This window comes from Kogia breviceps, chromosome 11 (assembly GCF_026419965.1).
Source record: "Kogia breviceps isolate mKogBre1 chromosome 11, mKogBre1 haplotype 1, whole genome shotgun sequence".
NCBI classification, from domain to species: Eukaryota; Metazoa; Chordata; class Mammalia; order Artiodactyla; family Physeteridae; genus Kogia; species Kogia breviceps.
In genome coordinates, this window is record NC_081320.1 from 64,899,504 (window position 1) to 64,926,584 (window position 27,081).

General features: G+C 53.8%; 1 protein-coding gene across 2 annotated transcripts in view; it reads right to left on the reverse strand.

Annotated features, from left to right (window-relative positions):
- Positions 1-27,081, reverse strand: part of TTC7A (tetratricopeptide repeat domain 7A) — a 123,992-nt gene that overhangs the window by 47,251 nt on the left and 49,660 nt on the right. For both annotated transcript variants that reach the window (XM_059078299.2, XM_067007645.1), the window contains 6 exons: positions 24,327-24,405; positions 23,363-23,520; positions 22,667-22,730; positions 12,293-12,430; positions 10,614-10,697; positions 6,644-6,748 (listed from right to left, as the gene is read on the reverse strand). In XM_059078299.2, the coding sequence (XP_058934282.1) occupies positions 6,644-6,748; positions 10,614-10,697; positions 12,293-12,430; positions 22,667-22,730; positions 23,363-23,520; positions 24,327-24,405 (628 nt within the window). The remainder of the gene's footprint in view (positions 1-6,643; positions 6,749-10,613; positions 10,698-12,292; positions 12,431-22,666; positions 22,731-23,362; positions 23,521-24,326; positions 24,406-27,081) is intronic.

A 27,081-nucleotide genomic window follows, 5' to 3' on the forward strand; every position in this document is an offset into this window, starting at 1 on the left:
CCTTTAGCTTTAAAAAGTGACAACGTACATCCTTAGCTTGTCCAACTTGTGGTCCACTCTGACCCCAGGTTAGTAGCCGTGCTTGGCCAGTACTTGCCAGCCTTGCCCACATAGTTTTAAATGGTCTTGAAGTGTGGTGTCAGCATCTGTCTCAAATCAAACCCGCAAGGCTTCAATGTACCATTTTCTTACATGGCCGACACCATTTTGATTCTCTTACCTACCACAAAACAGTTTTTTTGCACGTGGAGTCACATGATTATGAACAAAAAGAAGTATTATCAATTCTATTAAATATGATAATATATAATATGATTACAGTATTAATGTATTTATACATGGGTGCTCTAACTAGCTAGCAAAAGGGAAAAACGTCACATTAAAAATCAACAAAAGGGCTTCCCTGGTGGCGCAGTGGTTGAGAATTCGCCTGCCGATGCAGGAGACACGGGTTCGTGCCCTGGTCCGGGAAGATCCCACATGCCGCGGAGCAACTAAGCCCGTGAGCCATGGCCGCTAGGCCTGCGTGTCCGGAGCCTGTGCTCCGCAACGGGAGAGGCCACAACAGTGAGAGGCCCACATACCGCAAAAAAAAAAAAAAAAAAAAAAAAAAAAAAAAAAAAAATCAACAAAAAACCCCAATATGTATGAATTTCAAATATAAAATATATATTAAAAAATATATGGGCTTCCCTTGGTAGAGCAGTGGTTGAGAGTCTGCCTGCCAATGCAGGGGACATGGGTTCGAGCCCTGGTCTGGGAAGATCCCACATGCCGCGGGGCAACTGGGCCCATGAGCCACAACTACTGAGCCTGCGCGTCTGGAGCCTGTGCTCCGCAACAAGAGAGGCCGCGACAGTGAGAGGCCCGCGCACCGCGATGAAGAGTGGCCCTCGCTTGTCACAACTAGAGAAAGCCCTCGCGCAGAAACGAAGACCCAACACAGCCAAAAATAAACAAATAAATAAATTTAAAATAACAGTAGGAGTAAAATAGACAATAAAAGTTATTTTAAAAATATATATATATACATAATGTACAATTCCCGTTCATCTAAGACAGGAGTGGGAATCCTAAAGCCCTTGAAAATATGGCTTTGCCACCTTTGCTCTGAAGTATGATAATCCCACCTAAATCCAGAGTCAGCACCATGCCCGTGGGTAAATTTTCCATGCAGAGAGCAGGACGGCCTAGCAGCTTAGAACATAAGCTCTGGGGCCAGGCTTCCTGGGCTCGAATCCTGGCGTGGCTATTTACTGTGTGACCTTGGGCAAATCACTTCACTTTGCTGTGTCTCAGTTCCCTCTTCTGTAAAATGAGGATAACGGGTGTGTGTCTGTCTCACAGGGTTGCAGGAAGGACTGAATGAGATAAAGACACAATGAACGCTCAGAACAGTGCTTGAATAAACTATTATTATTGGTTGTGAGTTTAGATCTATAATCTTCCAGAATTTTTTTAAAGTCTCAGCCTAATACGTGTGGCGAATGCCATCTGAATAGAGTCCCTGTCGCCTAAAGCTACATGAGCTCACTGACAAATTAGGAAGTGGCATCAAAGACCCTCTTGAAATCCAGAGAGGGGGCACCACCGTCTGCCTTTTGTCTCTGGCCTGACCTTTCGTCTCAGATGAGGAGCAACTCTACACAAGGACAGCTGGGTCTCCCTGTGCAGTCAGCTGCGCCAGGTCGGTCAACCTCTCTGCCCCGTGGTCTGGGACACACATATGTGTAACCACCCACCTACCCTGTCACAATACTCACCTCTACTGTGGGTAATACACTCGGATATTTTCTATGCTATTCTCTGATTGTCTATTTCTTTTTTGAAAAAGTTCTATTTCACAATTCACTAATGGGTCTCAACCTACAATGTGAAAAGTAAATTGCTCATTTATCCACCCAGCACCTGCCCATCTACAACCACCCAGCCGCCTAGTACCTCACCTGCCCTTTCCAATCTCCACATACTTCCTCCCGTGGCCTCCAAAGTTAACAGCTAACGGCTCTGGAGTTGTGCCCCTGCTTCTGCAAGATTTGCTCGGGTTACAGCACTGGGACGTCCTTGCTCATCAAAATATACTTCTGGGGTGAGGGGTTTCCAAAGCTTTCAACCATTCCCCTCCTACACTGCTTTTTAATACCTCCTTTCCTGTGGAGGCCATGTAACTTTGTCACAAAACCCAGGCAGAGATCCTCTCTCTTTTTCCCTTGCAATTCTAGAGCAGTTGGGTGCCCACCTGGCGTGTCATAGCACGGCAGCCACTTGATGGAATGGGTGTCTTACAGCTGAGTTTCTGAGGCACAGGGTGCTTAGGGGGACCTATCCAAGGTCACCCGGCTGGTAAGTGAGAGAACTGAATTTCCAACCCAGGTCTTCTGAGTCTACATTTGGATCTTTCTGAGCTGCCTGATTCATGGCTGCCCTCTGTGGGTCTTCATTTTTCTCCTCTGTCCCTTTGAAAGGAAAAGGATGCATCGAAGGATGTAATGTTTTGACCCTTTGCTTTTGCTTTCTGTTAAGTGCAGAAAGCGTTCCCATGCCTTTCCAAGTTCCTGCATCTCTCCAGTTCTCCTCATTTGGTCCCCACACAGATAGGCTCCTGGCTTTACACTTCACTCCTGCTCAGGCTTCCTGGTTCACCTCACAGTGGGCCAAAGAACTTGTACCCCTGGAATCTTCACCTCTTCTTCCCTCCCTGGGAACCAGAGAAAGGTCATTGCTGAGCCCCCAGAGCTCTGCTTAAACAGCACCTCCAGTTTCTCCTGAGTTGCTTCCCATAGGATCCAGGACCTGTTGTTATCTGCTCTACTGAAAATGCACTTTTTTCTTCCTGGAAGGAATAGGCACTCTTCCTAATTTCCACAAGCTCGTGGCAGGAGAGCTGGCATTCTTTCTGGCCTCCTGAACACTTAATCCATCTTCCTGGCCCTCCCCATCCCTGAATCTCAAAAATGAAGGCAAAAACACAAAGGCGCATCCTTCCTGAGAGTCTGCTATTTTGAAGGGGCTGTCACAGGGATGGCTGCCATTTACCAGGTACCTCCCACATGCTAAATAAGCAGGGACACTGCTCAGCTCTGGTAGTCAGAGTCACCCTGTAACAGTGGATGTAACTGTTTCCAGGTTACTGATGAGGCACAGAGAGGGTAAATTACTCACCCAAAGCCACACAGCTAGGAATCTGAACCCTATCCTCTCGGCCTCCAAAGCCTGCACTCTTTCCACCATCCCATCCCACCCCCTTAGGGGAAGAGGCCGAGGGACAGCACCACAGACCTTTCCAAAGATGAGCATGGCCTGCTTTTCCATTCCACAACCTTCTCTCCTTCTGTGTGTGACACACATGCACACCCCCATCTCCTATCCACCTAGAAAGGTTTTTAACTTTTTTAATTAAACGAATTTGAACTAATTGTGTTTGGAGGGATGTGAAAAAATATTTACAGCTCCCTTTTCTCCTGCCCCACTGCTGTCACTGGGTCAGAGCCTGGGACGCCCTCCCCCATCGAGGCAAGCCTCAGGCTAAGCAGCGGGGCCAGTGCTCTCAACCCCAGGGCAGCCAGCATGGGCCCATGCAGGCACCTCTGCCCAGGCCCCTCCTCACCCACCCTCACCCAGGGGCAACCTTGATCTCAGACCCAGACCCAGACCCAGTCTGGAGCGTCCTACACTGGCTCTGGGCATAAGGACGGGACGTGGACAGGACGCGGGGACAGCAGTTGCTCCACCTCTGGGCACACAGCCACCTGGTCCGCTTTCACCCAGCACAACTCGTTTTTCCAGTGTCCCAGTTTCAGCCTCCCTTCCTGCAACCTGGGCCAAACTGTTTATCCCCAGATCTCAGGCCCCAGCTCATGGGGCTTGGCTGGGCAATGGCTGGGCCTGCTGGGGGCTGAGGTGAGCCAGGAGAGCTGTGAAGGCAGGAGGTGGAGGTGGCATCAGTCGCCTTTCAGGATCTGTGCCCGCTTATAAGCACCAGCACCCCTCTGCCCGCCTGTCAGACCCATTCTTCCTGCTCTTGGCCTTGAGGACAGAGAGTGCTGGGCTGCCCCTCTCCTGGCCTCCTAGGACAACAGCCTGCTCTCAGCCCAGCGCCAACCCAGGGAGCCAGAGAGAACCCTGAGCCAGATGTAGACTTCCCACAGCTGTCCCTCGTGGACCGCTGAGGCAGGTGTTATTCTGTATTTCTGAACACCTACTATGTGCAGGGTTCTTTGTGGGAGAGAAGGGCTGAGGGTGTGAGAAACAGTAAGTGAAGAAGCTCCTCGTTTAGATAGAAAGGCAAGTACCAAACAAGGCAGAACTCCTCGACAAGTGATTGTGCTCATTGGCAAGTAGGATCCATCCAGTAAGCACGAGGCATTAACTCTGGGCTAGGGTTTCAAGAAAGAAGAGAGTGAGTTCCTGCCTTCAAGAAACACACATGCAACAAAAAATGCAATGCCTTGTGCTAAGTGTCCAAGGCAGGTAGGCAGGTACAGAAGGTTTCGTTCAGGGCAGGGAAGGCTGCCTGGAGCCCACCCCCAGCCCTCCAGCAGGACCACGCTCTAGCCTGTACCTGATTTAAACCCTGGCTCAAACCAGCCCCCAAACCCAAATAAACTTCTCCGCTGAGGTTAAACAACTCACCCTCCTCCCCAGTTCTGAGGCCGAGTCTGTAAGTTTAAGTTTCCTTTTGGGCTTTTCTATTTATGTTGTCATTGATTACTTTGCTCCTAACTCATCTGTTTTCAATTTGGACTGATTGGATCCTAATTTTATTACCATGTAATCTGAATGCACATAATCACTGTAATTACGCTGCTGAGGGAAACAGCTCCTCCGCTGCGGGAAGACCTACATTTAGGGTTTCCCAGCAAGGGCAGCCATTGGCTGGGTGGACCCACAGCCAACTCAGAGCTGGCAGCCCTTGGGAGCACAGATGCCCTCCCTGCCCCACCCTTGGCAAGGCAGGTATTTGGGCTTCATCCCAGGGATGCACTTGAGGCCCCTCTCAGGAGCCCTGGGAACACACAGGGGTGTGAGCCACGGGTCAGTGAGCCCTCCCTCTGCATCCTCTGGCTCACGCCACCACCCACTGCTGCAATGCGCTCAGACTGGGTCCCCACTCTGCTGGCACCCACATCTCAACGGCACCCTACCCTCTAGGGTGTAAGACGCTAACAGTCTCCCTAAAAACACTTGGGGGACGAGTTTCCCCACTAATCATGTGGCTGAGGAAAGCAAGCTGTGATGGAAGGGCGCACCACTGGCCCACCTCGGAGCCCAGTCCATGGCCTCCTCCTCCAGGAAGCCTCCCTGACCTGTCCAGCCCTCTCCATACTTTATGTCATTTACGCCACATATGAGGAACAGTGAAACTCTTACCCACCTCATCACGATGCCTCTTCCAAATGCCTAGAGCCTATTATAGATCAGTCTAATAGAAAAACATCATAAAGCCTGGGGCCAAAAGCCATGCTTTTCCCTCCCCCATCATCCACAGTCATTTGGGGACAAGGCAGGGCCACGTGTGCATATCATACATGGGGACCTGAGGACCAGGGAACAGAGGGGAAGGTGCTGCTTCCTCCCCCCTCCACCAATCGTGCGAGGGAGTCAGTCCCTGCAGCAGAGGGGGGATGAGACCCGCTGGACGGTGAGGCAGGGACCCCTTGGAGAGGGTCCTCAGGATACCTGGCGGAGTCTCCCTTCCCAGGACTGGAGGAGTTGGAGAGGCTGCTAATTCTGCAGTGCCTACTGCAGGTACCTGGAGCCTGGCCCCTTTGCCTTGGAACAAGCTGGGCACCCGACAGCGAGGGTAGGCTGGGGTGTCACGACATCAGGAAGGGGAGGACCAAGTATGGGAGAAGCTCCCCCTTTGGGAGACGCTGGGCCAATGAAGGAACTGGGCTTATTTAGCCTGAAGAGAGGAAATGTGGGTGGGGCTGACAGCCAACACATGGGAGAGATGCTGCACTATTCTATGCCACTCAAGAGGGTGGAAATAGGACCTCCCCTGACATCAGGAGGCTGATGTGGACCTGAGGAAGCCAGGAATGTAGGCAAGGGAGCTCCCAGCGAGAGGAGACACCCGTGCAGAGGCCCCGCCGCTAGACCCCCCAGGCTGGAAGTAGCAGCCCAGTGCTGCTGGGCAGAGGGCACACGCTGAGCTCATCTTTAGTTCAGCCACCTCAGCAGAGTGGGAAGCAGGCAGCTGAGCACAAGGCAGGGACCAGGGGGCTGGAGCCCAGAGGAAGGAGGGGGCTGACAGAGAGGCCACCTTCCCACTGGCCCAGAGCTGGTTCTGGCTCCAAATGGTGCATTGGCCCAGGTAACTCCAACGTCCTGCCCACTGCTCCTGCTGCTGGGCAGGCGGGGGGCACCCCAACTTTTGACTCCACATTTGGCTCCCTGGAGACATTCAAGGCTGAACCACAAACCTGACACTATCCTGGGTTGAGGATGGAGGCTGGAGTTTTCTCAGAAGCCATTCTCCACCCCCCTCTCCCCTCCAGGCCTGTCTGCCTCAAAGCTCCCCATGCTCCCCCACCCCTTACCCACACAGCGAGATGCGCACACGATCACCTGGCGCCCACCTGCTGCCATCCTCCCACAGGAAGCCGCCGGGACCTGGGCCCTGACCCCGTAGCTCACTCACCCAGTGCAGGGACCCTATGCAGAGCTTGGCGGCCATCAAGGGCACTGTGGGGTCCGAGGGCCGCAGCTTCACGCACTCCCGCAGCAGCGACACGGCATAGGACGACTGCAGGACAAAGGGTGGGCAACACAGTCACTCGCAGCCCCGGGCTGTGGCAGACTGGGTGCCTCATGCCCACAGAGGGGGCAGCTCCCAAACAGCCAGCCCCGGCTCTGCACCCCGTTCCTCCCAAGCCAGGAAGAGGCCCAGTGGGAGGAGCCCAGGCGGTGATGGCAGGCAAGTCCCCCCCCCCACCCGGGTCTCAGTTTCCTCATCTGGAGAATGAAGGCTGTGACCCTTGCCCAGAAGTGATGTGATAAGAGCTAAGGTGACAACAGAGGGAAGCTCTTCAAAAGGAATTCAAATGTGAACCACAGAAATTTTAGAGGTAGAGGAATTCTCTCAGACCCCTGAGTTCAACACCCTCAGTTTATAGGTGGCAAGATGAGGATAAACCCACATGGGGACTGGAGACAGGACCAGTGGTGGGGAGTGCGGGGAGCATAAAGGCTGGCAGAGAGGAAGCAGGAGAGAAGCCATGGAGATGGGGCCACACTAGACGTGCTGAGGATGGCCAAGTGCAGAAGGTCTGCAAAACCCAGCCCACAGGCCAAATCTGGCCCTCTGCCTGCTTTTGTAAATAAAGTTTTATTGGAACTTGGCCACGTCCATTCATGTGGATATTGCCTATGGCTGCTTTCGTAACGCAAAGGCAGAGTGGAGTAGTTCCCACAGAGACTGGCCCGCAAAGTCAAAAATGTTTACTCTCTTGACGCTTTACAGCAAGTTTGCTGACTCCTGTTCTAACTGCTTTATAAATATGAAGTCATTTGCTTTTCATAGCTCTCCTATGAGGTAGGTTGCTATGTCCCTATTTACAGATGAGGAAACTGAAATGCAGAGAAGTTAAATAGTGTATTTGAAGCCACACTGCCCCTAAGGGGCTGAGCTGGGGTTTGAGCAGTCTGGCTCTAAGCTTGTAACCACTGCCCTATACCTTGGCCAGAGAGGAGGCCTCTCTTTCCCTGCCCCCCCCCCCCACATACACGGCGAGTGTGTGTAACTACAATTCCCATAAGCTGGGCCCTTCAGTGGGACACACACACACACACACACACACACACACACACACACACACGGCGAGTGTGTGTAACTACAATTCCCATAAGCTGGGCCCTTCAGTGGGCCAAGCTCCCCACCGTTAGTGAGCTCTCATCCTCCCCAGCCACTCCAGGCCCTGCTGGGGAAATGGGGGATCCAGAGGACTCTCCTGTCCAGAGCACAGTGTGGAGACTGCTGATGTAGACCTGGGGCCCACTGGTCTGTGTTCACTCTGGACCTGTGCCTTTTTCTAGCTCCCTTTCCTTTCCCCCCTGAGAAAGGAGAGCTTTTCTCAGCCCCAAGCATGGGGCTGGGGGATGCGGGGTCACTGCATGGAGGGGGAAGAGGCCATGGCTCTTGCCTGTCAGGTGCCCACAGAAAGACTGGGGAGAGAGGACAAAATCCCCACCACACTGCTGTCTCATGAAAGAAGAGGGTATGAGACCAAGAGGGTGTTAGCATATGATCGGCTGGGAGGGTGCGGGGGAGGGAGGTACTCGGCCTGGGCTGGGGCCAGGGAGGCCGGTGAGGGGCTCTGCAAGAGCTGCCAGGCCATCTCCCGCTCTGGAGACCCTCTCCTGTGAAGGTCACTCCCAGCTCCCTCAGCACGGCCCCTTCTGCCCACACACTCCAGCAGGCCTGCCCCCTCCCTGGCTGCTGACCTCTGCATCCCTGAAACATGGGCTTCTCTAACCCTTGACCCTCCACGTCCCACCCCTACCCAGACCACAAAACACTGCTATTTAAGGAGCCATCTGAGGACTCCACAGTTGGAGCTGCCGGCTCTTTTTTTCTTTTCTTGTCATTCTGGTTACCTAGCAACGCAGCCACTGTGATTGCCGAGGAGACCAAGAGGGGTGACCTAAATCATGCCATGGAACTCCTTCTCGCTTCCTGCAGGTGGAGGTGCCAGATATATTGATATCCACTCGGCCTCACCTTCTGCGCACAATCGCAGGTACAGAACCTTGATTCCCACCTTAGGCTCTTGGCAAACGCGAGGTCTGGCCACGCTTCCGAGGGCTGCCTGAGCCAACCCGGCAGACTGATCTGGTGCGCAGGGTTCCTGAGGGGCGGGGGGTGGAGAGTGCACTTCCAGAACAGTCTCCTGCTGCACTGAATGCAGGGGTGGGGGTAACCCAGCCTGTGGGGCCTCACGCATGAGGAACTCACTGATCACCCCAACTTCCTGCCTGTAAGGCCATTCTCATATCTACCTTGCTGGTCTGGGAAGGAGCCGGGCCAGGACACCAGCTCCCCGGATCTTGGGGTATATGCCAGGCTGCATCTGGACCTCTCTGAGCCTGGCTCTTCTCAGTAAGGAGGTTGAAGACCCTGTAATGTGACAACTTTTCCTGAGACTGGGGGGGGGGGCTTCCAGGAGCACCCCCAGAAATTAAAGATAACTTCTGAGCACAGTGCACTCTTCTGAGGAGGGGTCACCACTTTCCTCAGCATCTCAAAGGGGTCCATGACCCACAGAAGGGTGAGAACCTGGCCCTGGGCCTCTTGGACCATACTCAGTATTACAAGCCTAGAGGCTCTTTCTCTGTTCCCTGGAGGCGGGAAGAAGCTGTCGCAACCCACTGCAAGCTGTCTGCCCAGGCTCCATACGAGCTCCAGCACCTCGCCACCCCGAGGGCCTCGCCCTATCTGTGTTCTGAACTCTGAGCCTCGGCAAGACCCTGCAGAGTGCAGAGCCAGGGTACATCATGTCATGACTTCAGGATGCTCGGGGAGGTGGCCAGTGTGATAGGGGAAGGGGAAGAGGTTTGGGAAGACAAATGCCTAGCAAGGTAAGGGGAGTACAGAGAGGGCTCCCACTTGATTCTCGGCTTCACCTCTCCGGGCCCTTCCCACCTGTCAGGCTGCAGCACCTGCCCTTCTTGCCCTTTCCTGCCAGGACCTGGTCACCCTCCATTCATGGAGGAGCTGCTGGCAAGGCCGGGAGGGCCCTCCTCAGAGATGGCTGCGGGGCTAGAAATGGCAGGTGGCGCAGATGGGTCGGGGTTGGGGGGGCAGGGAGGAATCCCCTCAGCCCCACAAATGGGCTCCGGGTGTTACAGCTCTTGGAACCATCTGCGAGCTCATGCCTCCTTACTTCCTGCCTTCGTAGCATCCTCGGCCCCAACACCCTCAGCACCCAGCTCCGGAAAGGTTTTCCTTTCATGTCACTGCTGAGAATAGCGGCTTATGTAAGTGTGATTCTCATGGGAGGGAAAAACAGTGGGTGCTGGGGCAGGGCTTGGCGGGTGGAGAGCAAACGCAGCTCTGGAAACTGGAATGAGGTCAGCCCCGCGCTGAGCAGGGCTCCTCCTGACCACCCCCGGCCACGTCCTCCTCTCCTCGAAGCACTCCCTCCACACTCCCTCAGGGGAGGGGGGGCGTGCTTCCTCCTAGGTGAGTTCCGGATGTCTTTTCCTGATGCCACGCTCCCTCCTGAGCAGGAAGAGAGCTGAGGCCCAAATGGAACAACGTTTCCCTTGCCTGGAACCCAGGTCCATGCCTGCCTCAGGCAGTCACACCAACCAACTCACAGGTGGAAATGCTACGATGCCCCAAGTGTGCACATATACTCAGAGAAAAGCATCCACAGACACACCTGCCTACCTGGCACAGTCGTAACTCACAGGTAGGCACCAGATTCACACAGGTGTCTGTGTGTGACCCTTCATGCCCTTCATTCCCTGGAGATTAAAATCAGCTGCTGGACAATATTTCTGAATCACTGCCCCGCCCTCCACCCACCTCTGGGAAGGACTAGAGGAGAGCAGACCACCCTCCCCCGCCAAGGGTGAGTGTACAACCCCCAGCGCACCCGGGGTCTTACCTTCCCACAAGCCACCATGGAGAGGGCCACTTGGTACCAAAGGTGAAATTCTCCAAACGCAAACTTCATGGCTCGCTCCAGGCACTGGGGAGAGGGAGACGGTCAGTACTTCCCCTCCAGGGGTCTTCCCCACACCAGCCCACCCCATACCCTTCCAGGAGAATCTCTGCCCAAGTTGCTTCCCGCAGGAGGTCGCCAGAGCTCGTACTTGGTTCCTGTTGGAAAATTCCAGGGGTAACCTGTCTCTGCCACTCGCATGCTGTGTGACCTTGTGCAAGTCTCTCACCCTCTCTGGCCCTCGGTTCCCCCCTCCATATCATGTGAACACCTCACAAGGGCGATGGGGAAAAGCAAATGAGATTGGTTAAAGTGCTTTCGAAATGTAAACATCCAATAAAGATAATAACAGCTGACAATTCTTCTTACTATTGTGCCTGGCACCATACTCAGCTTTCTATGTGTATTAACTCATTTACCCTTCCCAACAACCCAGTTAAGCGGGTTCTCTAATTACCCCCACTTCACAGATGAAGAAGCTGAAGCTTAGTAAACGACTTGCCACAGTCATAGGGCCAGTCAGTGGCAGATGTACTGACTCTAAAGCCCGTGCATAAAACGCTGCCCAAATGTACCGTCTTCCTTCTGTTCTTCTCTACGACCACCGAGAAAAACTGTCTGTTCCCTGGCCACTCTGATCCTGGGCCACTCCAAGTCAGGGGCTGCCTGTGAGATCTGACAGTCACCATCAGAAGTGGTTCCAGGTGACAGAGGCAGAAGCCAGCATTCGAGGCCAGGATTCACTGTGTGGCCATGGTTAGGAGGGTGGGGGACAGAGGTGAGGGGTACAGGACCACACAGCAGGTACTTTCAGAGCTTGTTGGCCTGGGTCCCCCCGTGCTGGCTCAACTGCACCCCCTGCACCATCCTGGGCAGAAACCCACCTCTCTGGGCCTTGCCTTCCTCACTGGTGAACTTGAGAGACCACTTATCCCCCCACGTTAAAGAAGGTATCTTCTGGAAGCACCTCGCACAGTGCCTCGGTGTGAGCAAGGGCTCAGCAGGTGTGCCCGCCCCTCCTCTCGGGAGCCCTCCCAAACATGTGCAAAGAGAATCTGCCGCCAAGAGGGCCACCTGTACAAGGAGCCGAGGGCCCCCAAGCCACCCTTGATCCCAGCGTGGATCTGAAAGCTCAAAAATGTGCGCAAGCCATTTGCACCGTGGGGAGGGGGCGGGAGAGAGCGGCAGCTCTGTGCTTCTGGTCCCCACATCCTGGAGAGGGACCCCCCCTCTGGGCCCAGCCCACGCAGCACTGCCCGGGCAGTGTTTGCCCAATACAGTGGGCGTGCTCTGTCTAGCCAGGGTGTGAGGGGGATCCAGGCTCGCGACCACACCCAGTTCAGAACCCTGCCAGTACAGGTAGTCACAAAACACCAGCATCACCTCTGGGGGAAACCGAGGGGTGGATAATTTTCCTCTTGTGCTTCTCTATATAACACCATGCATTCTTTCACAAGAAAAAACACATGAAAATATCTGTCAAACAAACAAACAAAAACCACCCTGCCAGTGAAGGGCAGCCCTCTCGGCACTGGAAATAAGACAGTCCCCAGCTGGGTCTCACAAGAACAGAGCTGTACCCCTTGGTGGAGGCAGGGGAGGGGCAGCGGAGGAGGCTGTACCTCGGAGAGCATGACATACTGGCCCCTCCTGCCCAGCGCGACGCTCAGGAGGTCGTAGATGGCCGCAGCATTCTGCAGGCTCACTGTCCGGTCCTCCTCCTGCTCCGGTGCCCGGCTCAGCACCACATCCCGAGTAGCCTGTGGGGAGACACGGTTTAGGAAAGAGCAAGGACAGAAAATGAGCAGGTGCCTGTCCCCACAGGGCCCCTGCCTCTGAGCCCCAGTGACCGCCACCCTTTCGCTGCTGACCCAGGCAACACTCCTAGAACCAGCCAGAGCCTTTCCCCACCCCCAAGACAGAGAGCAAACCCTCCACCCACAGCCCAGGCTGGGGTGAGACAGCAGGCCTGAGGGCCCATGCTCCCGATCTTCAGTGTTTTATTCTGCAAACAGTCAAATCTATAGAAAAGCCACAAGAATAGTACCACGGCAGTAAACCCAACTGTTAACACTGACCACACTGGTTTTGTCTAATAATAGTAGTAGTAGTAATAGTAGTAGTAGTAGTAGTAGTAGTAGTCAGTTAAGGCAACTTGGCCCTTCACCCCTAAAGAAAAGAGGATATTCTTTCTATAACCACAACAGAAATGCCAAATTCAGGAAGTGGAACACCATTATTTCTATTCTCTAATGCCAGCTCATGTCCAGATTTCGCCACCTGTCCCACTGATGGACTTTCTGGTAGAGTCATTGTGCCAGGGTCCTATCCAGGACTGGTGCCATGTCTCTCGTGCTTCCTTTCATGGGAAGAGTCCTGCAGCTCTTGCCTGGCTCCAGGATACTGGCATTATTATTATTATTATTTTTTTGCAGTACGCGGGCCTCTCACTGTTGTGGCCTCTCCTGTTGAGGAGCACAGACAGGCTCCGGACGCGCAGGCTCAGCCATGGCTGAGCCATGGCTCACGGGCCCAGCCGCTCCGTGGCATGTGGGATCTTCCCAGACCGGGGCACGAACCCGTGTCCCCTGCATCGGCAGGCGGACTCTCAACCCCTGTGCCAACCAGGGAAGCCTGATACTGGCATTATTGAGGATACAGGCCAGCTGTTCTGGGGGACAGCTCCTTGTGTGTTTGTAACCGTCCACTCACAGAAAGAGCTTCAGACAGTATCTGGAACTGACAGATCAGGTGGGCGGCTCTGCAGCTTGACTCACAGGATGGGCGTTTGGGCTGTGGCCCCTCCGTGCCCTCTTCTCTTGCTCTGCAGGCCCCCCAAGTCCCTCTGATAAGGAACCTCATACCTCCTTCCCATCACCCCTGCATCCAGCCCAGACCTATCCCTGACTCCTTCTGACTACGGAATCCTCCTCTCTGTCCCTCCTCAAAACCCGGGGTCTCTGTGATTGGCATCTGGCACTCAGGAGTCCAGTAGCTCAGAGCTGCCTGGGCAGGGCGGGGTTTGCTGCTCAGGGAGGGGAGGGGCGAGGGAAAACGTGCTTTAGAAGTGGGCAATTCTGTATGATCTGAAGGGGGGAACTCTGTATCACCCCATCAGGGTGAAATCTCCCCATCAGGAACTGGGGACCCTCTTGTTCTGTAGCCTGTGGTCCCACCCTCTCTTGTACAGTCACACCCTGGGGACAGCACTCAGGCTCGGGAGTAGCTAAACAGGAGTCATGGGGATACCCTGCAGGGTGGGGACCAGGCTGGGGATGCTCTGGGCCCCCCATGTCTCCTACACACACACAGACACACACAGACACACACACACACGGCTGTGCCTGAGCTAAAGCGAAGCTGGGTTCTGGCCAGACGCCCCCACTGGCTGCTCCCAGCATCCTCCCCCTCCTGCCTCTTCTCCCCTCTGCAAAAGGGGTCTCTTCCCAGCATCCCCCTCCGTCGGTAGAAGAGGCTGAACCCCCCTTCCATGAGTTGGGACTCACCCTCCTCTACTTCCCCACAAAGGACTGCAGATCCAAGGACTTGGCCTTTTTGACAGAATAAAAGGGACCTGCTGACTCTTAAAACCCAGATCCCCACTGGTCAGGTTCAAACAATGCATCCACAGGTGGTCCTCACAACCTTCTTCCGGGCAGGACTACTTATCCCCTCCTCCAGGTCAGGGGCTGAGGCTCCCAAGGGTGATGACTGCAGAGGCAGAAGCTCAACAGCCTTTGGACTGTAGGCTCTGGACGTGTCCTACCGTGCAGGCCTGAAGCGCATTCCCATAGAGGCTTCTAGAAGCCAAAATGCCTGTAAAACCCAGGACGTGACTCACCCAGGGGGGCATTTCAGTAAGGCAGGCCAGTGGCCAGGGGTCCTGACGGCTGCCCCTCTAGGCACAATAGGCAAGGGCTGCCCACCGCCCCGACGGGCAATGGACCTGCCCCAGGAGAGGTTGCCGGGGATGCCAGGATATCCCCAGAAAGGCTGAGCACCAGTGCCAGCCTGGTAAACAAGAGCTGACGGTCAGGTGCCAAAGGGTTAAGGGAGAGGAATGGAGAGGGAAAGTGCCAGAGAAATCCCCCTCCTTCCTGGTGATATCCACCCACACAGGCACCAACAGGAAGAGAGAAGAGATTCTAAGGAGAGCCATGGCAGGAACTATTACACTGAGGAACACAAAACTCGCTCTGCGCCTGGCCGTGGACCTCCCCACTCCTCCACCTCCAGCAACGCCCCAGCTCTCGCCGCCCTGGGTGGGCCCCAGAGAGGCGGCCCCCGCCAGGCAGCAATGGGGGTGGGGTCGGGGGCAGGAAGTCAGGGAATGAGAGGATGGGAGACACAGTCCCTGCACTCAGGGAGGGGCTATGGAAATGGGACGCAGCAGCAGTACACAACGAACACAGTGAGTAGATCTGACCTAGAACTCTGGTGGGAGAGAGAGAGGTCCTGATGGAAGGCGCCTGCAGGGATGGCCTTCCTGCAGGACACATCCAGGATCGGGGCCCCACTCATGCAGACTAGTCTCACGCCGGGGATGGTGAGCGGTGAGCTCTGGTCAACCTATCCTCCAGGTGCAGCCCCTACCAGACCCCAACTCCCCTCCTTTCTGTGGCTGCCATGAGACCCTGCCCACCCAGCCAGCTTCTCTCCACTAGCTCCCAAGTCCTTCCCTGCAGCTCCCTCTCCTCACCAAGGCCCATCTTTGTTCCATCTGTCAATGTGGTTGCCTTCTGGCTCCTCAAACTCAATTCAAGGATCCCTTCTTTCTGCCACTGTCCCCGACTTATCTCAGCAGGCGAGGCTGCCCCCCTGCCCCATCCTCTCCCAACCCTGGGAACACACCCGGGCCCCTGCACACCCCACTGGCTCATGGGTTCTCGGGGCACAGATGCATCTTGCTCATCTCGAGCCTCCCAGCCCCAGCACAGGCCTGCACACAGCACTCTCAAGTGACATTAGAAAGAGAAGGATCTCTGGGCCTGGTGTGGAAACTTCCTCCTGTTGCCCTAGACCTTGACCTTTAAGAGAGCAGCGTCTCTGAATGTGTGTGCCGGGTGGGAGGGAGGCATGGATTTCCAGCTCTGGGCAAGCATTAGGTCAGAAGGACAGGAACAGAGGAGGGGCTCACAGCAGCATCTCCTCTGCCTGGGGACCTCCCCCCAACACACAGACAGTGGGGAAGGCATCTTCTCGGGGGTCCTCAGGACTTGGCACTTGTGCCAAGAGGGAAGCGTGGGTCCCCAAAGGAAAGCCAAAAGCAGAAGTTTGCGGAGTGGTTGCTATGGCTTTGGGGCAGGGCTGCAGTGAAATGCTCCAGTGCTTGCAGGGCAGCTGGGCGGCGTGTGTACGTAACCACACAACAGGGTGGGGTGGGGAGAACTGGGGCAGAACAAAAGGAAGCCTCGGGGGGGCTGGCAACAGGGTAGGAATTCACGTGCAGCTCAGGGGCCAGAGCAGGCCTCAGTGCACAGGGCCTCAGACCCTCTGGGGGCTTCAAGTCCCATCCTAGGGCACCCCAGGTGTCCCATTCCCTCCTCTGCTGCACTCACCTCCCTTGGGCCACACAATGCTCCCAGCTCCATCAGCAGCCTGCCTTGAACTAGTCCCAGTTACGCTCTTTTCCTTCCACCATTTAAATGTCCTCACATGGAAATCCTCCAGATCAGATGCAGTGAGACATGAATCATGCAGAAACTAAATGGTCTTCCCACCACCATACTCCTTACTGGTTTGGGGACAATGGCAGGCTATTCTCCTCTATTTTCCCCTGCAAAACACCCAGGCCCCCCACCTCTGGGGGTGCCCTGCTCTTATTGGATCCATGCATTTAATCCCAGGCAGGGATCAGCAGCTGTCCCTGAGACAAGTTCCTAGCCTTGGACCCTCTGCTGTCCTCCCAGGGGCAGTCTCCCCAGACTAAGGGACATTCACCCCAGGCCTCCAGCAGGTCAGAAGAGGAAAAGCCAAAGAAACGTGGTCCCCCCCTCCCAATCATCATCCAGTGTGACCCACTTGTGGTCTTTGGACACGTACCCATGAAGCAAATATGGGGCCTTAAGAAACGCCCACAAGGGCATCGCCATTCCCTGAGGTGGGGCAGCCCACGTGACACCTCAGGCAAGATGGTTCTTGCTCAAACAGCCATCCCTCATGTGTGTGCCATGCATTTTAGGAACTGAATTATCACTGCCATGATCTCACAGTAACCCCACGGAGAGGCAGGATGAAACTGCTGATGCCCCCTTTGCAGGCAGGGGAACTGAGCCCCAGAGGGTGTACTAACGTGTGCGGGGTCTCCAGGATTAAGGCTGAACCTCCGATAGCCAGTCCAGGATGGCTTCTGCTGCCCTGAGCACCTGCTGCCTCGTGGGCTCCTCTGCCAGCCCGGTCCCCACCCTCTGCTGGCTGCAGGGCCAGACAGTACTGACCTTCACTTCGCCCAGCCCTGTTTCTCCTCTGATCCTGGACACAAGCAGGGTAGGAGAAGGAAAGGGAACTAACTTGTAGAGCACTTTGTAAGTGGTATCTCATAATGCTGACAACAACCGTCTCCCGTTCTACTGTCCTATTTTACAGATGAGAAAACTGAGGCCCAGAGAGACCAGGGAGGCTCCTCAAGGCATATAGATAGGGGGTCTAGGACCCAGATTAGAACTTAGACATTCTGACTTCACTCCTGGCTCTTCCCCTGCCTCCAGGTGCTTCCAAGGAAGTGTCCACTAGCCCCGCCCATGCCATCAGAGGCCGTCAGATGTCTGTTTAGGGAAGCACCAAAGCAAAACACAGGCTGGACTTTCTCAGTCAGACCTCGGGTGCTGCTTCTCTGCAGAGAACAAGCTCCTTGGACCACGTCAGCCCTGTTCTCAGGGACAATCTCTCTGCTGGCCAAGGACCCAGCCTCAGGGCCTGCTGCTCACCTCCCTCAACAATCGCCCCAGAAAGGAGTCTCCTGGTGGCGTCAGTGCCTGGCCCCTGCCCCTCCTCCCTGGAGGATGCTGTCACATTCTGCTCGTGCTGTCACCCCCACCGGCAGACATCATCACCACCAGCTCTCGAGCCGCCAGTCCACAGAGCCAAGAAATAACATGCTCTGTGCCGTGTCCCATCTACACAGCGACCCCGGCCAGGCCCCCGCCAGCCCACGCTCCTGCGCATTGGGCTCCTGCAGCAGAAATCTTCCTGCCAACGAGGGCGCGAGGCTTTCCCACCTCCACTGCTCCAAGGTTTCTGAGCTGGCAGCATTAACGGACCCTTTCCGCTTGCAGCCTTCAGCACAGCAGGGCCTCGTGTCAGAGCAAACCAGGCGCCAGAAGCTGGAACAATCTGTGCTCATCTGCTGAGTCCCAAATGGAATCAAGCCCAAGAAGCGTTTTTGTTTTGTTTTGTTTTTCTTAACGAAACAGTATCCTCAAACCAATTTTTCTCCTAACCAGACCTGAATCTAAATGTTTTCTAAAATTAATGACACAGAACCAGGTAGTCATCAGGATAAAACGAATACAAGTTCAACACCCACAATGTACCAGGCACCTTTGTGCTCATTTTCTTACTTCATCCACCCAATTCCTGCAAGAGAGACCTTATTAGCCCCATTTTACAGAAAACTGAGGATTAGGGAGGTAAGAGACTTGCCCAGGCTACACAGGTTGTGAACGGCTAATTCAAGATTCAAATCGCTGGATGCCTGATGTTGGGCATGGATGGCAGTTAGTTTGTTAACCTGCAGGATCCCAGGCCCCAGGGCCTTACCCATTCCCCCACCCTCTCTCAACCCAAGCCCCTGTGTCCTTTCAGCTCCCGAAAGCCTGACACCAGCAGCAGCTTCTTTCCCAGCTGAACGAAACAGGGGCTCGAGGATTCAGTTTGCTCTAACACATATTTTTATGCCTTAGGTCAAGATTTGAGAAATGGCAGAGTCCTGTACCTCCTGGTTACCCAACTGAGAAAATCAGGCTGGTTTTGACACTTTTCTTTCAAAAACTAGTCAAAAAAGAGAAAAACAAATACTGTATGCTAACACATATATATAGAATCTTAAAAAAAAAAAAAGTTTTTGAAGAACCTAAGGGCCGGACAGGACTAAAGACACAGACGTAGAGAATGGACTTGAGGACACGGGGAGGGGGAAGGGTAAGCTGGGACGAAGTCAGAGAGGGGCATGGACATATATACACTACCAAATGTAAAATAGATAGCTAGTGGGAAGCAGCCACATAGCACGGGGAGATCAGCTCGGTGCTTTGTGACCACCTAGAGGGGTGGGATAGGGAGGGTGGGAGGGAGGGAGACGCAAGAGGTAGGGCATATGGGGATGTATGTATACGTGTAGCTGATTCACTTTGTTATACAGCAGAAACTAACACACCATTGTAGAGCAATTATATTCCAATAAAGATGTTAAAAAAAACAAACTAGAATATGCATTTGAGGTTCAGCAGACTGAGGTAATTCCTTCTGATTTGGGGACCAGGATTTCCTCCGTGTCTCCAGACACATGTGCCACTGGGTAGGAAGATGCCTGGGACAAGCGCTGTGATTTAACTATTCCTCATTCTACCCCCAGTGCTGAGCACAGCCCAGCACACTGTCACTGCTCAAACAAGACTGGATGGTGGAGAGATGAGTAGGGGGGTGGGTGGATGGGTAGGTGGATGGGCATTTTTAAGTGTCCTTTTGGTCCTGAAAACTCAAAACTGAGTCCAAAACACAAATCTCCTTTAGCGAGTTATAACTCATGTTCCTGGCGTTTCTGTGAAAGCGTTTGTAAGGTTTCTATTTACCTCTTGAAAGACAAGGGCTGCCCGATTCATTCTGATCACACTCAGCCCGAAACAAAAACCATACTTCAGGTACCAACCCCACACCCAGACTCCATGCAGCCTACTCCTTTGAGTTGCAAACCACAAAAGAGGGGTGGACGTGCTCAGGAAGCCTGCAAACACCCTTTTCTGGAGCAGCTAGCTCTGGCGACCCTGGAAGTGGAGAGCTGTGATGATTATGCCTCCTGGGCTGGTTGTGCTGGAATAGCTGTTACTGCCGCATAAAGAATTCTGCAGGGATTAGGAGAACCCAAGGAGCAGCCAAGGCAGCTTCTGCTTCTAGAGGTTTCTCCCTATCATCTGTAGCCAAACCCAGCCAGCATTAAAGGGAGATGAGGAAACCCTGCTGGTACATGGAGGCCGGGCTGAGCCTCAGGGGTCAGCTGAAGGGTCAGAGCAGGAGCCTGGCGCCCACATCTGATGGAGAATGTGACCTGCAGGAAAGCAGGGGGGTAGAATAAGGGCAAGTGAGAAGTCGGAGGCGGTCTGGTCACTCTGAGAAACCGCATGGAGCCACAGTGGCCAGATCCGGATCCCAGGTGGAAAGCCCTCAATAGATGAGACACCAAAGCTACATCCATCGCCAACATCCTCCCCCAAATACCTGAAGCTTCTAGATGTGTGACAGGCTGTGTGTGAGCAGGAGGAAACCAACCAGCCAGCCCTGGAAGAGCGTCTCCTCCCAGCTGCGGCACACTCGGCGTCTGAGCACTTCTGCTGCTGTGCAGGCCACAGGGAAGTCCCATGACACCCGCCTGGCCAGCCAGCCTGGATCCCCCGAGCAGCCAGTGGAGGCCAGCCGGCCACATACCCTCTTGAAAGAGCTGCTTAGAGGGAAACCACCTTGGCTCCAAGTATGGGTCACCTTTTAGTAAAAGGCCATTTTCTACTTTGAGATATACGGGCAGCTTGAGGGTTTGGGGGGAATAACTTTGATGGAAAGGCATCTCAGCTCTGGTTCTGGGCACCCGGATCAAGCAATGGCCACAGAAAATACTTAGGGAGACAGAGCCCAGCCTCTATCCCTGCCAGGGAGAAAAATGCTGACCATTCTCACACAGACGGCCAAGGCCTTCATTGTTAACAAAGCCCTCCCCAGGCTCTGTCGCACTTGATCCTCAAAGTTATCCCCCTTGACCCTTTGACAGATGAGAAAACCAAGACTGAGAGCAGTCAGTGAATCACAGACGTGATCTGAATCATGGCTGCAAGGATTATTAGTATGTGACCTTGACCAAGACATGTACCTGTCCTGGACCTTACTTTTCTCACCTGTAAGATGGGAACATATTAGTATTAGACTGAATCATATGAAACTGTTATTTTTCAAACAGCTCAACACAATGCCTACCTAGATGAGATAATCAGCTTGGAATCTAGCAGAGAAAGGACCTAAGAAACGTTCCCATTTTCACCTTTTTACTTCCCACCTGCGGACAACACTGTAACCCTCAGCATAGGAAAGTGTCAATAATGACCTGTGTTTCCCGAGACAGGTGAGTTCTGTGCAGTCACACCTGATGGTGTAGGTGCTGAGATGGCTGAGGTGTGTGAAGGGGGCAGGGAGAGGATACTGGTCTATGGCTGAAGTTCCATAATTAAAAACTGGGGTTCAGTCTGTGAGAAGTACACTGTTCTCCCATGAAAATCAGAGCTGGCACGTGGTACCTCTACCTCCACATTGGGCTAACCAGCTAGATGTCCCCACCCAGCAGCAACCACCTAACCTCCAACACAAGCACGCATGCACCGTGCAAACCTTTCAGGACCATGTCCCGGCCAGTTTGTCCTCGGGATCCAAATATCCACGCCCCTTCCCCGGCACTCTGGGATCCGAATGGACCCCGCCTGGCTGAGGAAGGATACAATCTCTCACCGCCGAGTCCAGTGTCCCTCTTCCTGTCTACTTGCTGGGGGACCTGCTCAGCCAGAGGCAACCCACTGACCAGAGTTCTCTAAACAAACCCTGGCAGCACGCAGTCCCAGGTTTCCAAAGGGACATTTGTTTCTGGCCATTTGGGGACCCAGTTTCTTAAACTCCACTTTCACACACTGCTCTCAGATGCATCATTTTAAAAAACCTAGTTCTCAACCCGGGGGTCCCCAGCTCATAAGCTCTGAGGGGCCCCCCAGTCAGAGGACACCTGGCTTTGCTACTCTTGCCCACCCTTCCTTCAGCCCCCCTGGACCACCCATCCTTCATCTCACCACCTCCCGGATGACCCAACACACTTCTCCCCGATGCTGAGCCTCCACAGCACGTGTGTGTGTGTGTGTGTGTGTGTGTGTGTGTGTGTGTGTGTGTGTGTGTGTGTGTGTGTGTGTGTGTGTGTGTGTGTGTGTGTGTGTGTGTGTGCGCGCGCGCGCGCGCGCGCGCGCGCATGTGTGTTTGCCCGGGGCAGGAGAAGCAGGTCTTGTGAAAAAATCTAGAGAGCATTTCACGTGTGCTCTATCCGGCACACCTTACCTCCTCTGCCTTATTTTTCCACAGCACTTACGACATCGCAACCCTGGGTAGTTGAGCAGTTAATTCATTTACTGCCCACCTCCCTCACTAGAATGTGAGCTCCATGAGGGCAGGGAGTTTTCCCTGTTTGCTGCTGCTTCTCTGGAATCTAGAACAGGGCCTGGCCCAGAGTGGATGACACTCTGCATTAAGAGTGGCATGAATGAGTGAATCCCTTGTACAGGCACCTCACCTCTGTGAGTTATTATCACCTTAGAGGTGGGAGCTGAGGCTCACAGAGCTTAGGTGATCTGCCCAGGGCCCTCAGCTACTGAGTGGCAGGGCCGGAACCTGAATCCAGGCCTCCTGCCATGAAAGTACACGTTCCTTCCACGCCCTTCCATCACCACCGACCCCAACACAAAACTGTTCACGCAACCTTCTGTTGACTTGCTGATGATACCTTGTGTAATTCCAGAAGCAGGAGGTGGGAATTTGTTAGCTCGCCCAGTCCCTATTCATTCAGGGGTAGGACCCAGGCCCCCGAAAGCAGCCTTGCACTCCACACCTAGATCTCACGAGGGAGCCGCACCCCCTGAGAGGGGAACAGATCCGAGAAGCCTGCTTCAGGGACATCCCTGGGGGCTGAGCTCGGCCAGGGCCTGGCGGCCTGTGCCCAAGCCCCACCGCTGTATCCCACGGGCCAGAGGCCTTGAGCTTACCATGGATTCGCTGATAAGCAGCAGCAGCAGGGCTTCCTCAATGTTATCCTTCGGGCAGTGAAGGCTGGAAGACACAGATGGCAGCCTGGCTCCAGCAAGGCCCTCCGAAGCAGCACGGCTGGCCTGCCACACCAGCCCTTCTACCCTGGAGTCAGCACCAGCCCTGGTAAGGTGACCTTCTCCTGCATAATTCACAGGCACTGGATCCCACCTGCAGCTCTTTATCATGCCCCAGAGTCATGGATCTGAAAGCCTACGGTGGGCGAGGGCTGGAAATACTGCGATGCTCTTGAGGGAGTTGCCCCTTCCAGCCCCCAGCATTGCAAGAAGTGGCTGGGGCCAGCAGCAGACAAGAGTGAGAAAGAAGCTCACAGACCCCCCCCCCTTCGATTACTGGCACAAACACGACAGATGGTTCATTAAGACCATTAGGAAGGCAGGTACCCCCCCTCCCCCCGCCCGCCAAATAATTTGTTTGGCCTTTGGGTGCCTTAGAGGACGCCCCCTCAACCCCCCACCCCGAGACCTGCCTTCTCTAGTCTATTTGGCTCCTGTTGCTTCTGAAGAGCCTGCCTGGCAGGGAGCTGGGCAGCGGCTGCAGGAGAGCATGGGGCAGAGAGAGGGGCCGCCAGTGGGGACCGAACTCTGGGGACGGTGGCCTGAGCCTGGCGTGGTCCCCAGAGCAGATAGGCTTACTTGTCTCCTTCGTAGAGTTGAGGTTTCCGCAGGGCCTGTGTGATGAAGGAATTCTCCTCCTTGCTCATGAACTCGGGCAGAGGGTGGGACAGGGGGCTCCAGTAGCATTCCTCACTCAGGGAGTGCAGCAGAACCCCCGCCAGGTGCTTGGCTGCCATCTGGCAGAGAGGGAGGAACTCAGATGCAGGCACGTACTGGGGTGCCCGGCCACGGCCTGCCGTGCCCTCCACCCACCATCCAGCCAAATCTACCTGCTTGAAAATTGCTGCCCCTCCAGGAGGTCCACCACTGTGCCCCAGGGAGCCCCCATGCTTCCCTGTATCTCCAGCACTGAGCTGCCCCACCCCTTCTGCTGGCCTGTGATGGCTCCGACTTCATCTTTTGTCCTCTCTCTTCTCCTAGATGAGAGGTACATTTCCTCCCCCTCCTGGCCCCATGGAGCCCAGCACGGCTCTGAGTATTCATAGCCCTTGCAGAGCATAAAGCCCTCAGCGCAAGCAGCTCTCTCCACCAGATACCTTTCTGATATTTGACTGAAAAGTCTAGAGTGAGAGGCAGCTGTGGCTCTGATTAGGGGTAGAAGCCTAAGAAGGTAGGCCTGAACTGGGGCAGGAAAGCAAACCAAGGTTATTTATTAAGATCATAAACAAATCCCTAAGAATTAGCACACCACCTTGCTAGGAAGGGATGACAGGTTTCAGCATTCATCTAACATGAGGGGCTATGTGCAGTGCTGTGATGAGAAGGATGCTGAGGGTGTGTCCCAGGCTTGGAGGAAAAGAATGCTGAGATTGACTAGCAATGTCTGCCATGAGCATGATAGGGAGAGGAGACGCACACACTTGACATATTGTTATCCCTGATTCAGAGGCTGCCTGCTAGGATTTCTGCTGCCTCCCTCTGAAATCAACCCCTGAATAAACCAGCCACAGCCAGCACCCAGCCCTGGGGCCTCCTACATTACCACTTTGAAGTTCTGAGTTGCTTTGGTCTCCACAGTGCGTAGGACCTCCCGGAGTTCTCTCATGCCTTTCACGATGTTCCTAGCGGGAAGACAGTAGAAGCAGGCTCATTACCAGCCTAGTTCCCACAAAGACATCCTCATCAAACCTGCAGACACTAGGAGGAGCCTGCCCATTTGAGTGTTATTTGAAAACATCCAATAATTGGTATGAAAGGTCAGAATTGTAACACCAGGATCCTAGAGGCCCAGGACATCAGTGATCAAAGAATAGAAAGGATCCTTCTCCACCGAAGCCCTCTAGAAACCCAGGCCTCCAGTTTACCACCAGAAAGAGACCAAGATCAAGTATTTCAAACAAGATGTTATCTTGGCCCAAGTGCTTTGGGCTGGTGCCAGACTTTCTGACTTCAGTCAACCTCAAATTCTCCATCTTCAGGCTTCCCTGGTGGCTCAGTGGTTAAGAATCCACCTGCCAATGCAGGGGACACGGGTTCAAGCCCTGGTCCGGGAAGTTCCCACACGTCGCAGAGCAACAAAGCCCGTGCACCACAACTACTGAGCCTGCACTCTAGAGCCCGCGAGCCACAACTACGGATGCCCGCATGCCTAAAGTCCGTGCTCCGCAACAAGAGAAGCCACTGCAATGAGAAGCCCACGCACCACAACGAAGAGTAGCCCCCACTCGCTGCAACTGGAGAAAGCATGCACGCAGCAAGGTAGAGCCAACGCAGCCAAAAATAAATAAAATAAATAAAATTTAAAAAAGCTATTAATGAGATTAAAAAAAAACCTCCATCTTCATCTGCCCCATCCGGTCTACACTGGAATCCATCCTCACCTCTCAATCCCTACCACCAGGGCCCTAGACTGGCCTGCATCACCTGGGGCCTAGATGACAGTGACAGCTGGTCTCACCCGCTCCAGTCAGCTCTCTGTGCCTTAAAGTCATTTGCAAGCTTTTTAAAGTGTGATCCATAGTAAGAAATACACCTGACATTGCAACCCTGTATATATATGCACATACTGCTTACATAAAACTGAAGTTAAGTTTCTTGATATATTACCTATCTCTACTATGTGCAATGCAACCCACTCTAATATTTTCTATTTTACGTCTCCCACTACTTCCCCATTTTAAAAATGCTGGCAGCAGCCCACTACACAGATCTTGCAGCCCACTGATGGGTGTGGCCTGAGTGTGAAAGACAACTCCCATTGCCTCTTGAGGGCTCTACCTGACATGCAAAAGTCATGTTGTTCCTTCCCATGTTGGCCTTTCTTTGGTGCCCCAGGCTTACAGAATTCAGTCTAGGCCCTCAGTACGGTGTCCCAGGGCTGTCGGGTCTGCCCCTTGCCTCTCTCCCATCTCATCTCCCACCACTCAAGTCCTTTCTGAACAACCATCCACAGTTCCCTATGTCAAGTCTTGGAACAGGCTTCCCCTGCTGCCTTAAAGAGCCCTTCCCCTACTCATCCTTAAAAAAAACCTGTGTTTTTACACATCACTTTCAAACATCACTTCCTCCTTGCAGCCTTCCCTGGGCCCCTCCCCACAACCACCCCTCCTCACTGCACAGCTCTTGCCCTGTGTTAAGTCCTCTTTTGAAGCAAGCATAGCATTGCAGTCATTTTCCATTTACAGGCTGACCCCTTTCCCACTGTGCACCCCCTGAGGGCAGTCTTGTTCCTGAAGCTCAGCCCAGGCATGTGTGCTCAGCAAATGTCTGAGGACTGCCATCCTCACTTTTTCCGGGGGGTTCCCTAGATCAATAGCTCACAAGGGAAAGCAGAGGCTCCCAGACCAGCAAATTTAGAAATGAAAGATCACAGAGGGTGAAAAGCCAAAGGTGGCAGCCAGGAAAGTCACGTGAGCCCCTCCTGCAGCTTTCATGAATGAAATAGATTCCTGGGGGCTCTGGAGCTTGGAGGCATAAAAGGACATGAGATCAATTCCTTGCCTTCTGGGAACCTCTGGTTTCATACAAGCAAGCCCCAAATGTGCAAACAACAAACACTATGAACTCAGACTCCTGTCTGTAAGGCCGAGAATGGAGACAAAGACCTGGGGGATAGAGTCAGAGTCACAAAGATATTCCCTAGTCTGCCTAGAGCTTCTGAAGAACCAGGAGGGGCAAGCAGCACAGAGCTCCACAGGGTCCTTAGAGATGGTTCATGCCTGGGCACTGCTACTGAGGGCAGAGCTCACCTCTGTGAGCTATGCACAGCCCTCTCCTCTATAAAATCAGCATCTCCCCGACTTCTGTCATCTGCATACCACATCTACAATTTTTGCTACTAGCTGTACACCATCACTGTTATTATTTTGTGTAATACTTTTCTTTATATCTTCTTTCTTTTTACTTCAGTAGATATCTCACTTTAATCAAGCATACCTGAAATCATGGACTTGGTATACTAGTTGTTTTGTTTCAGGTTCCTCCCCCAAAACACACTCAATTTAGGAATGAGAACTGCAATTTTAACAAGATCTTGTGCCTCCCAAGTTGTATATTTTTACTATTTTCAAATCTATATGGGACTCTGACATCTAAATAAGCTCCCAGGAATTCTTTAGCAAAGCAAATAATCACCTTTAGGCATCTTTTGGGTAAATCCCTGTTTTTATTGAATGCAGGTAAAGAGAAAAACCAACATAGGTTCCAGTGGCCAGGGCTAGACAGGGAGAGATCTGGGCTCCTGGCTGGTGCCGACCTGTTCGGAAATCTCGGGAATGCCTCTCCGCCTCGGCTCAGCC